Raw genomic sequence first — 12,845 nt, 5'->3', positions numbered from 1 at the left:
AAAAGAATCAGAATCAAGAATCGTTTGGAACTGGAATCGAAATAAGGAACCGGATTCAAGAACAGTATCACTCAAATTCAAACAATGCCCAACTTTACTGATCACTCCACTCAGTAGAAAAATGTCTAGAACTTAGCCATGCATGTACAATGTTAATTCATTTCAGTTTTATTGAGCCACTGTAGACACAATATTACATCCCAAATGCAGACACTTCTCGTGTATAATGGCCATTTTTTCCCCCAAAAAATGGCAAAAGTCAATAGTGCGCATTATATACATAGGTAGAGGGGAAATTTGAAAAAAACTTCACATTTTAGAGTGAAGAAAATAAGTATTTGAACACCTTGCTATATTGTAAGTTCTCCCACTCAGAAGTCATGGAGGGGTCTGAAGTTTTCATCGTAAGTGCATGTCGACTGTAAGAGAGAGAATCTAAAAAGGAAAATACAGAAATCACAAAATATGATTTTTTAATGATTTATTTGTGTGCTACAACTGCAAATAAGTATTTGAGAGTCAGAATTCTAGCTGATAGACAGGTGTTCAAAGACCTGTTAGTCCGCCTTTAAAAGTCCACCTCCACGCCACTCCACGCACCTGTGTGAGGTCGTTAGCTGCATAATAACACCTGTCCACACTATACAATCAGTAAGACTCAAACTTGTGACATGGCCAAAACCAAAGAGATGTCCAAAGACACCAGAAACAAAATTGTAAAACTCCATACGGATGAAAGGTACTACAGAGAAATTGCCAAGCAGCTAGGTGAAAAAAGGTCCACTGCTGGCGCAATCATTAGAAAATGGAAGAACATAAACATGACGGTCACTCTCAATCGGAGTGGAGCCCTATGCAAGATATCACCTCGTTGGGTGTCAATGATCCTTACAAAGAATCAGCCCAGGACTCTACAACAGGACTTCAATGACCTGAAAAGAGCTGGGACCACCGTTTCCAAAGTGACTGTTGGTAATACACTAAGACGTCATGGTTTGAAATCATGCATACCATGGAAGGTTCCCCTGCTTAAACCAGCACATGCCAAGGCCCGTCTTCAGTTTGCCAATGACCATTTGGATGATACAGAAGAGTCATGGGAGAAAGTTTCGTGGTCAGATGAGACCAAAATGGAACTTTTTGGTCATAATTCCGCTAACCGTGTTTGGAGGAAGACGAATGATGAGTTCCATCGCAAGAATACCATCCCTACTGCGAAGCATGGGGGTGCTAGTATCATGCTTTGAGGGTGTTTTTCAGCACACGGGACAGGACGACTGCACTGTATTAAGGAGAGGATGACCACGGCCATGTATTGTGAGATTTTGGGGAAAAACCTCTTTCCCTCAGACAGAGCATTGAACACGGGTCGTGGCTGGGTCTTTCAACATGACAATGACCCGAAGCACACACAGCCAGGAAAACCAACGAGTGGCTTTCGAAGAAGCATATCAAGGTTCTGCCATAGCCTAGCCAGTCTCCAGACCTAAACCCAAGAGAAAATATTTGGAGGGAGCTGAAACTCCGTGTTTCTCAGCGACAGCCCAGAGACCTGTCTGATCTAGAGAAGATCTGTGTGGATGGGCCAAAATCCCTCCTACAGTGTGTAAACGTTTGACCTCTGTAATTGTAAACAAAGGCTACTGTACCAAATATTAACATTGGTTTTCTCAGGTATTCAAATACTTATTTGTAGCCGTATCACACAAATAAATCGTTAAATAAAAATCATACATTGTGATTTCTGGATTTTTCTGGATTATCGCTCTCACAGTGGACATGCACCTTCGATAATAAATTTAGCCTCCTCCATGATTTCTAAGTGGGAGAACTTGCAATATAGCAGGGTGTTCAAATAATTATTTTCTTCACTGTATAAATGTCGGCTACCTTCTAGAAATTATGAAAAAGGTCTACATTTTCATTCCAATTCCATCCCAACCTATGTTCAGGTTATGAGAAAGCTTAGAAACAAAAGTTGAACTAAACTTTACACAATTTAAAAACTCTTTAATTTGAATCCCATTAAAATAAATTCCTCATATTCTCTTTCAATAATTGTACCCATCTTTAAATTCTGCCTGGGTAGTGAAGCATATGAGCACAACTGTGTGTTTTCTCATTTACTCAATAAAAGTAGGGCTGTGAATTTCCAAAGGGCAAGTACATAAAAATAATTATGTGCTCAAATAAATATGTTAACAACAAAATAATTATTTGAAAAATGACCAAAATACGATAATACAGCAAATTGTTGAATTTTAAAAATGCATTGCACGTGGTAAAGTTTTTCCAGAATTTTGAGGTCAACTTTAGGGGTCTGTTTTATACATGGGTCCCAATTAAACATGAGAAAATACTGCACTGGAAAAAGTAGTTTTAGCAAAATATGTCCCCTTTAAATAAATATAATGTTTTGACTGAAAAAAATATCTTGCCAACATGAAATTATCAGTATCGAAAAAGTAGCAAGAAAAAGTAACAGTATCTTATCAATTACTAAATGGGTGGTATTGCCCATCCCTATATTTAAGGGCTGATATGCTTCCAAGGATAGAGCAGGATGCAAACACACACACAAACTGTAAAGTGGGAACAGGATGTGGTCATAAGTATGTCCAAGAGAGATTTCCATTGTGTGTGTGCGTCTTTGTCTTTGGCTTTGTCAGTAGTGATGGTTGACACTATAAAGCAAACACAATGTGTTTAAAAAGTCAAATTAGCAACAAGATTCTGGAAGTTTCTTGACTCTCATGGTCCAAGCAGGCTGTCCCACAGGTTTAACTTGTTCATACCTGAAGACAACACACTGGAAGCTTTTGGTTTAGCTGAGGGATGTTTGCTGACAAATAATTCTTAGTATGCTAAAGTCTCCTAACTATATACCTGTAATGTGAGGGAGCTGTGTTTTTTTCATGACTACTACATGATTTGATGGGTTGTTTTCTTCTAGCAGGTTAGTGGACCTCATGCTAATGTGTGAGGCCTTATACTAGTAGCATAACTTGTTGCTTAAAGAGTCAGTCACCACCCGGCCGAGTATATGAGTATCTCAACAGTCACCTCTCTATTACATTTTGTACCTCACTCTCTTGACGAGCTGATTTAATCTGTTTCCACCTCTTAATGTATTGGTGAAGAAGAAATGGGTAATATAAGCAGCCTGTGACTATTCTGAGGAAGCAACAACCTGAAATGACTGAAGTCAGAAAAAAGTACATTGGCGTGGATGAAGAGCTTTCTGATCAGGCATGAGCATTTCACGGAAACGATCGTTCCGTTACCGTGTCGTTACCCAGCCTGAGAAAACACGGAACCGAAAGTCCGTTTCCCAGATCTCAGGGCTTACTTTTAATAAAATTCGCCCATGTGTGGAATGTAAAACAAGTTCTCAACAAAATACAACAATCTTTATAAAACGAACCTACATGAACCCCTTTATTTTTAATGATTAAAACGCCCAGCTTTGTCAGTGTGGTTTACTTTTTGGTTGGGAAGTAGCGCTCTAACGCTTTTAAAAGCGAAGACAGGTGATCGTGCACCAGCTGGCAGAATGAAGGCTCAGTCTCACACAAAATCCGTACAAATGTTTGAAACATGTCAAATGTGCTTCTGTTCACTTGCCGTCCCCACAAATCCAATTTGATTTTAAATCCAGCTACTTTATCTGCCAACTTGAAGACCGTTGTCATTTTCCCCTGAAGTGACAGATTCATTCATTCAGTTGGCGAAATATGTTGCACAAGTAAGGCAGTTTTTTTACCCATTCCTCGTCACTGAAATGTGATGCCAGTGGCAACTTCTTTTCGAAGAGAAATCTTTACAGTGGCTCTCGTAATTCAAAGACTCTTGCGAGCGATATCACTCTGGATAACATCTTATTTCCGTGAATAAGAGAAGCCGTGTGTGCTCCGCATCCATCTCCTCACAAAGCTCATCAAAAAGTTGCGAGTTAAGAGCGTATGCTTTGATGTTAATTTTCTTTTCTTGGAAGTTGTAGGCTCTTCTGTCTCTTCACTGAGCCTTACCCCCTTCGAAACATTCCAAAGATGTGTTTTTTTAAACTCATTTTGCTAGTTGGTGAGGGAATATTTTGGCGCTCAAGTGACTAAGATATAACTAAGAGAATAAAATAAAATATGTTTCAGGCTTGGATAATTAATAAAATGGAACTAATTAATTATTTCTTGAGCATCCCAATACCTATTGATCCATGGACCGATATCGGTCCACAGCCCGGCGGTGGTTGGAGACCACTGAAGTGACCTACACATTGGCCCACGCAGGACTTCTACATACCTTGTCCGTACCTTACCATGTACACGTCAAAAAAAGTTGCGACTCAGAGAAAGCCGCGGAGCTCCTCTCTCGTGATCAGCCCATTTTAGTCACATAATGACTTACTCACCGTTCCTTCCGCCACCACAGACCACCTACACCGGTGCCTTCTCGATCTATTTTGGACCATAGTTAATTATCTGGTCATTTAGGTTAATTTGTTAAAGCAGACACACTTCCACGGTTGCCAATGTTGTTGCTTTGTTCTATTTTACAGAAATGAAAGCTACTCTAAATGTGCTGGGGAAACTCCACCCTGTGTTGTCCAAGTGATACCTCTGACCTCGAGAAGAACTCCAGCACCTTTTCAAAACTGTACTTGTGAGTTGCACTGGCATATAAAGGCAAAATACGCATGGAAGAGCCGCAGTGACGTCAGCGTAGTCACTGCATGCGTGGGTATAAAGAGGCCTTTAGAGTCATTAGTGGTAAAGCTATTTTCCAGCATTTCTGTATAATTTGTCTTGTTGGTGTTAATTTCTTTTGTCACCCGTTTTCTAGCTTGATTGTACAGGGGGGGCTCTGTCCCCATTTCAACCGGCTTGATATTTAGCCTGGCGAAGTCTCTGAAGTTTGACAGTGAACCACATCTTACTGTTTTTGAACATGCGAGTTAACTTAACTTAAGTTATTGTTCTTTTTTATTACTTGTGTTATTGAAATTATGTGTTTTAGCTCAAATAATGCAGGAATATTGAACCAAACACAGGTCTGCCAAAAATATTGTTTGAGCTCATTTTGACAGTGTCATTCCTCCACAATCGCTGTTTTGGAACATTGTGAGACAAAGCACACTGGTAAACATTCCAACAAGTTCTACAGTGACTTACCAAATACCTTCCATCCATCCATTATCTGAGCTTGTTATCCTCACAAAGGTCGCAGGAGTGCTGGAGCCTATCCCACCTATCTTTCGGCAGGAGGCACGGTACACCCTGCACTTGTTCCCAGGCAATCGCAAAGCACATACATACAGACAACAGTTGCACTCACAATTACACCTAGGGGCAATTTAGAGTCTCCAATTAATGCATGTTTCTAGGATCCGAGACGAAACTGGAGTGTCTGGAGAAAACCCATGCAGGCACGGGGAGAAGATGCAAACTTCACACACGTGAGGGATTTGAACCCCGGTCCTCACCACTGTGAGGCAGACGCTCTAACCAGTTAAAATCCGTGCCACCTATCACATAATTTACAGTAAAGTACTTCAAAGTAATTACTGTATAAAGTAATTAACAGCAGTTTCCACTGCATCATGGGATTTTGATTGCCATCACAAAGAGATACTGTATTTTGCAGATTTATAAAGCCATGTGGCTTGGTTTGGACATGTTCAGAGGCGACAGATTGAGTATATTGGTGGAAGGGTGCTGAGAATGGAGCTGTCAGGCAAAAGAGCAAGAGGAAGACCAAAGAGAAGGTTTATGGATGTGGTGAGGGAAGACATGAGGGCAATTGGGGTTAGAGAGGAAGATGCAGGAGATAGGCTAAAATGGAAAAAGATGACACGCCGAAAGGAAAAGAAGAAGAAGATAAAGCCATGTGGCTCCCACCATGCATTGTGGCATAAAATGTTGAACTGTTGCCGTTATGACATTCATCTTTGGTCATGAACGATCAGGATTAACGTAACATTTATCATACGCCTTCACGTCACACAATGTTTCTTGAATGTGTGTCTTATTTAACGCTCACGTTACATTTATGTTTCACTTTGTTTACATGAAAGCCTGACTCTCTGTTTGTATAAAATAGAGTTACATTCTGGTATATTCTCCTCCATGCTAAGTAAAGCTTGAAGAAGCGTCACCTGGTAACAAATCAGATGCATTAGATACAAGTGAGTCCTGTTTTATTTGGTCTGTCTTCTGCCAGCCCAAAGAGGCCCATTATCAGCACCACGACAAATAAAAAGACCAGTTTAACACTGTTTTTGTATTTATCCAGGGTTTACAGTGTATTTAACAAGCGAAGTTAAATGAGTAGGAGATTAAGTATACTCCAGTTATCCAGTCATCTTTCATACCGTTCTGTTTTCATTTACTGTATATAGGTATTCTCCACTGGGTGGACATTGTGTGATTCTGTGCTGTATACATTTTTCTTACGTACAATCAACATTATTCACTGTGCATTATCCTGCATATATACAATGCATATTAAAAGTTTCTCTCCACACTAAAAACAAACCAGATGTACTGAATTCATCAACCTATTTTTATAGATTCAGTGGCACGACAATACTTTCCTTTTGCACTAGTTGTATGTTAACTGATGTGGCAAATTGGACTATAACTATAATTTTTTAATATATAACTTCATATGGTCAAAGAGGTGTCATCTTTTCTTTCTGCTGAGATGAAATGTTAATTGTAATTGGACCCCACGGAAATACTTCTTCTTTTACATTTTTACTTTTTATTTTTCGTTTGCTTAACGATGAATATTGCTCCTATTCCTCTAATTTCCTGAACGAGAGGAAAAAATGATCTATCTATACTGTGCCACATCTAACATAAATACATACATGCATGCATGCTTGTACACTGTATTCCAATTGTTTTTATCGTTTACTGTTTTCACTTGTAAATACAGGATGATAAGTGTGCAAGAGCTCACCCCAGAGTGCTGATGAAGCCATTGACAGTGCCCTCGGCGTACAGGGACACCAGGTCCCCGATGTGCAGGAAACTGGACGCAGAGTCCGACATGTTGGCTCTGCAGGTGAAGCGGCAAGTTGGAGCGATCGCAAGCTAGTCCCCGTGCGTTTTCTCAGGCTGGTATCTGCTCGCTCATGTTCGGATTGGCACCAACTGGAAGGTGGTGTTCAAGTCCCGCACTTTTCGGTGCCCACTTCCCAGCCCGCTCTTCCTCTTGCTTCCAAGCAGGAAGTGAACAGACGTGTCGAGACAAAGATCTAAGGATGTCACGGACTGCGCCTCCTGCTTCAAACGGCACATGACCTGACTCTCCAACAGTATCTTGATTTTCTGAACAAAGTGTACAATTAAGTTAAGAACTAAAAATATTTTTTTAAAAATAACAACCAGAAAGCACTTCACTTTGAAGGGAAGCCAAAATATGCATTTAATTCTATAGGACAGCGGTTCACTGAGAATAAGTATTATATTAGATTTTGAATAGCTTGTTTTTCCTTGTTGTTTATGCTTCATAAACTTAGAAAAGTAACATTTTGCAGAAGCATTTAGTATTAATAATTACAACAAACAACATCAACTATATGTTGGCTAGTACAAGATGATTTTGTAGATCTTGTGTCCCTTTACATTCTTCTATTCTTTTCGACTTGTCCTGTTAGTGGTGGCCACAGCGTTTCATCCTTTTCCATGTAAGCCTCCTGCATCCTGTTCTTGAATGCCAACTGCCCTCATGTCTTCCCTCACATCCATCAACTATGGAAGTAAATATGTGCCACCAGGATTTGAATTTGAAATGCCACAGAAAACAGGATTTGAATTTGAAATGTAAAGTGATAACGTTTTCAATAGTTGTATTTCAGTGTAACTTTTCAATGTTAACATTTCAACTGGCTACAATTACTATGTGAGGTCACGTGACTAAGAAAGCGTTACTGCGATTGGCTGGGTGTTCAGTTCTGACCTGAAGTAACCCTGCCTTGAGGCACAGACATGAATTTTAGACAGCAAATCGAGCCAATTGAATTTTAAACAGCGAATTGTAGCCAGTTGAATTCCAGACAGGATTGTAGCTGGTTGAATTTTATAAACTTTACCCTTCATCCTGTGTGTGTGTCTTTTCATTGTTTCTGTGAAATGTATTCAGCATCAAGCACATTTAGCAAATGGATTTACAATAAAAAGGATTTAGCATAAACACTGATCAGAAGCAGCGTCTGAACCACTTGCTGTATCACTGCTATTTGCAAAGCGAAGTCTTCTGTGCTCATTGTGGATTGTCCATATTAAACACCAGTCTGATAGACCAAAACATCATGTGAAGACCTGCTGGGAAGGTCTGTCAGTCACCAGAGGTTGGATGGGAATTTGCTCATCAAGTCGACATATGCTTGCAGTGGCAAGGGGTCATAATAATCTATAACTGCAGTACATGCCCAAACCCTTCAATAAAATCATTGAAAATATTCATCTGTCAGCGTACTCTATTATACAATACCTTAGTTGTACTGTTCTGATCTTAAATTCTTGTCTAATTTGATCTATTTTCCTTGCGGAAAGCTGGAAAACCAACAGCTTGTTTCTCACATACATAATGAGATACCAAGTAGTATTGAGTAGTATTGTGAGTTCCAAAAGGCTGTGTACTCTATGTGTGCATTTTGAATGGCAAAAAAAGCCGTCAGTGAAGCAGCTTATTGGCCAACGCGCATGCACATAATTGGTTTATTAGAATTGTTCGGCGGGAAACAGTGGTTCAGTTCATCGCAGAGTCACTATGAGTGAAATTACTTCAATTCAGTCTTTACGTTCACGAGAGGCCCAGTAGCTCAGTGATTAGAGCACTGGTTAGGTAAACCAGGGGTTGTGGGTTCGTATCCCACTGTGGGTTTGTATCCCACTGGGGCTTCCACTCCCTGAGAAGGGTTGCGTCAGGAAGGGCATCCGGCGTAAAAATTGTGCCAAACATATATATGCGTTCATCTGAGATGATACGCTGTGGTGACCCCAAAAGGGACAAGCCAAAAGAAACACACACAAGTCTACGTTCACTGTTGTTTTCCCTTTGAGGAAAAGAACAATATAATTTCAAATGATCGTCCTACTCCTGAAGTAGTCAAGATGAAAACGGGGAAGAATTTCGATTTGAAGGCAACATGTACCAGAAACATAAATGGCTAGCTGGCTGTTCTGTTGGCCTTGTCTCCTTTTTTTCCATGGAACACACATTCTGGTGAAGACAAAGAAGAGGAGGAAACCGGATCCAGCGTCAGAAGAAAAAGAGGAATGCACAGAGCCTACAACTGAATGTAGGGACTTTGAATGTTGGGACTAAGACAGGAAAAGCTCAGGAGTTGGTTGACATGATGATTAGGAGAAAGGTTGATATTCTGTGCAAGAGAGCAGGTGGAAAAGTAGTAAGGCTAGAAGTTTGGGAGCAGGGTTTAAATTATTCTACCACGGAGTAGATGGGAAGAGAAATGGAGTAGGGGTTATTTTAAAGGAAGAGCTGGCTAAGAATGTCTTGGAGGTGAAAAGAGTATCAGATCGAGTGATGAGACTAAAATTTGAAATTGAGGGTGTTATGTATAATGTGGTTAGCGGCTATGCACCACAGGTAGGATGTGACCTAGAGTTGAAAGAGAAATTCTGGAAGGAACTAGATGAAGTAGTTCTGAGCATCCCAGACAGCGAGAGAGTTGTGATTGGTGCAGATTGTAATGGACATATTGGTAAAGGAAACAGGGGCGATGAAGAAGTGATGGGTAAGTACGGCATCCTGGAAAGGAACTTTGAAGGGCAGATGGTGGTGGACTTTGCAAAAAGGATGGAGATGGCTGTAGTGAACACTTTTTTCCAGAAGAGGGAAGAACATATAGTGACCTACAAGAGCGGAGGTAGAACCACAAAGGTCGATTATATTTTGTGCAGACGATGTAATCTGAAGGAGGTTACTGACTGTAAAGTAGTGGTAGGGGAGAGTGTAGCTCGACAGCGTAGGATGGTAGTATGTAGGATGATTCTGGTGGTGGGTAGGAAGATTAAGAAGACAAAGGTAGAGCAGAGAACCATGTGGTGGAAGCTGAGAAAGGAAGAATGTTGTGCGGCCTTCCAGAAAGAGGTGAGACAGGCTCTCGATGGACAACCGAAGCTCCCGGAAGACTGGACGACGACAGCCAAGGTGATCAGAGAGACAGGCAGGAGAGTACTTTGTGTGTCATCTGGTAGGAAAGGGGAGAAGGAGACTTGGTGGTGGAACCCCAAAATACAGGGAGTCATACAAGGAAAGAGATTAGCGAAGAAGAAGTGGGATACTGAGAGGATTGAGGAGAGGCGAAAGGAGTACATCGAGATGCGACGTCGGGCAAAGGTAGAGGTGGCAAAGGCACAAGAGGCATATGAAGACATGTACACCAGGTTGGACACGAAAGAAGGAGAAAAGGATTTCTACAGGTTGGCCAGACAGAGGGATAGAGATGGGAAGGATGTGCAGAAGGTTAGGGTGATTAAGGATAGAGATGGAAATGTGTTGACTGGTGCCGGTAGTGTGCTAAATAGATGGAAAGAATACTTTGAGAAGTTGATGAATGAAGAAAATGAGAGAGAAGGAAGAGTTGAAGAGACAAGAGTGAAGGACCAGGAAGTGGAAATTATTACTAAGGGGGAAGTCAGAAAGGCACTACAAAGGATGAAAAATGGAAAGGCAGTTGGTCCTGATGACATACCGGTAGAGGTATGGAAGCAATTTGGAGAGATGGCTGTGGAGTTTTTGACCAACTTATTCAACAGAATACTAGCGGGCAAAAAGATGCCTGAAGAATGGAGGAAAAGTGTTCTAGTTCCCATTTTTAAGAACAAAGGGGATGTTCAGAGCTGTGGGAACTATAGAGGAATAAAGTTGATGAGCCACACAATGAAGTTATGGGAAAGAGTAGTGGAGGCTAGACTCAGGACAGAAGTAAGTATCTGCGAGCAACAGTATGGTTTCATGCCTAGAAAGAGTACCACAGATGGATTATTTGCCTTGAGGATGCTCGTGGAAAAGTACAGAGAAGGTCAGAAGGAGCTACATTGTGTCTTTGTGGATCTAGAGAAAGCCTATGACAGAGTACCAAGAGAGGAACTGTGGTACTGCATGCCTAAGTCTCGTGTGGCAGAGAAGTATGTTAAAATACTACAGGACATGTATGATGGCAGCCGAACAATGGTGAGGTGTGCCTTAGGTGTGACAGAGGAATTTAAGGTGTAGTGCGACTGCATGAGGGATCAGCTCTGAGCCCCTTCCTGTTTGCAGTGGTAATGGATTGGCTGACAGATGAGGTTAGACTGGAATCCCCTTGGACCATGATGTTCGCAGATAATATTGTGATATGCAGTGAAAGCAGGGAGCATGCAGAGGAACAATTAGAAAGATGGAGACATGCACTGGAAAGGAGAGGAATGAAGATTAGCCGAAGTCAAACAGAATATATGTGCGTGAATGAGAAAAGTGGAGGGGGAAGAGTGAGGCTACAGGGAGAAGAGATAGCGAGGGTGGATGACTTCAAATACTTGGGGTCAACAATACAGAGCAATGGAGAGTGTGGTCACGAAGTGAAGAAACGGGTCCAAGCAGGTTGGAACAGCTGGCAAAAGGTGTCTGGTGTGTTATTTGACAGAAGAGTGTCTGCTAGGATGAAGGGCAAAGCTTACAAAACAGTGGTGAGGCCGGCCATGATGTATGGATTAGAGACGGTGGCACTGAAGAAACAACAGGAAGCTGAACTGGAGGTGGCAGAAATGAAGATGTTGAGGTTCTCGCTCGGAGTGACCAGGTTGGATAGGATTAGAAATGAGCTCATTAGAGGGACAGCCAAAGCTGGATGTTTTGGAGACAAGATTCGAGAGAGCAGACTTCGATGGTTTGGACATGTTCAGAGGCGAGAGAGTGAGTATATTGGTAGAAGGATGCTGAGGATGGAGCTCCCAGGCAAAAGAGCGAGAGGAAGACCAAAAAGAAAGTTTATGGATGTGGTGAGGGAAGACATGAGGGCAGTTGGGGTTAGAGAGGAAGATGCAGGAGATAGGCTAAGATGGCAAAAGATGACACGCTGTGGCGACCCCTAACGGGACAAGCCGAAAGGAAAAGAAGAAGAAGACACAGTCTGGACTACGAGAGGCTAGGATGATTTAAACAGCCTTAACACTGCTTCGAGCAAGCACGAGTGTGGATCTCCGCACATACTTTTTATGGTAAAACTGCAGACATTTGGAACACACAGATCAAGCATAAACTGGATGAGGGACTGCAACTTTCCACGAAGCAGCACAACGGGCGGGTCAAAAAGACCTGGGACGTGTTGAAGAGACTTGTGGATGTGGTTGTCACAGGAGCAAGCATTCTGAGGGCACGCAGAAGGGGAAGGATCAGACAACCGTGGTAACTCCGTGGAAGTTGTCACTCTACTACGGAAATATGATGAGAGGCTTGCCCATCATTTGGAGTCATGAACTGTGTTTTCTGGCATTTCAAAGCACGTTCGGAATGATCGGATTGACTAGTGTGGTGCTGAATGAAATAAAAGGTGAAATCAAAGATGCAAGCTTTGTAGCTATACTCCTTGATGAGACAAATGGTGCATTTAACTTCTCCTAGCTTTCTACTGTCTGGAGAGATGTCACCAAAGAGGGAGAAGTGTAAAAGAGATTTGTGGGCTTTTCTGATGTCAGCACTGGCAGAACAGCTGCTGTCCTCACAGAGCATGTTTTTGCCGCTGTGGATGAAATGCAATATGGTGACGAGCTTGTCGATCAAATATATGACAGAGCTCCATTGATGTTGGGCCACCTAAATGGCTTGCAGACCAA

General features: G+C 41.7%; 1 protein-coding gene across 16 annotated transcripts in view; it reads right to left on the bottom strand.

Moving 5' to 3' along the window:
• Nucleotides 1-7,370, bottom strand: part of itpr3 (inositol 1,4,5-trisphosphate receptor, type 3) — a 285,052-nt gene extending 277,682 nt beyond the window's left edge. For 9 of the 16 annotated variants that reach the window (XM_061806376.1, XM_061806417.1, XM_061806407.1 and 6 more), the window contains exon 1: nt 6,961-7,367. In XM_061806376.1, the coding sequence (XP_061662360.1) occupies nt 6,961-7,052 (92 nt within the window). In that variant the 5' untranslated portion in view covers nt 7,053-7,367. Of the gene's footprint in view, nt 1-6,960 lie in introns of all 16 variants that reach the window. The other 7 variants (XM_061806436.1, XM_061806476.1, XM_061806486.1 and 4 more) reach the window with 4 other exon arrangements.
• Nucleotides 7,371-12,845: the final 5,475 nt, after the last annotated feature.

Source organism: Syngnathoides biaculeatus, chromosome 2 (genome assembly GCF_019802595.1).
Source record: "Syngnathoides biaculeatus isolate LvHL_M chromosome 2, ASM1980259v1, whole genome shotgun sequence".
In the NCBI taxonomy this organism is placed as follows: Eukaryota; Metazoa; Chordata; class Actinopteri; order Syngnathiformes; family Syngnathidae; genus Syngnathoides; species Syngnathoides biaculeatus.
This window is presented reverse-complemented; position numbering and strand designations above follow the sequence as displayed.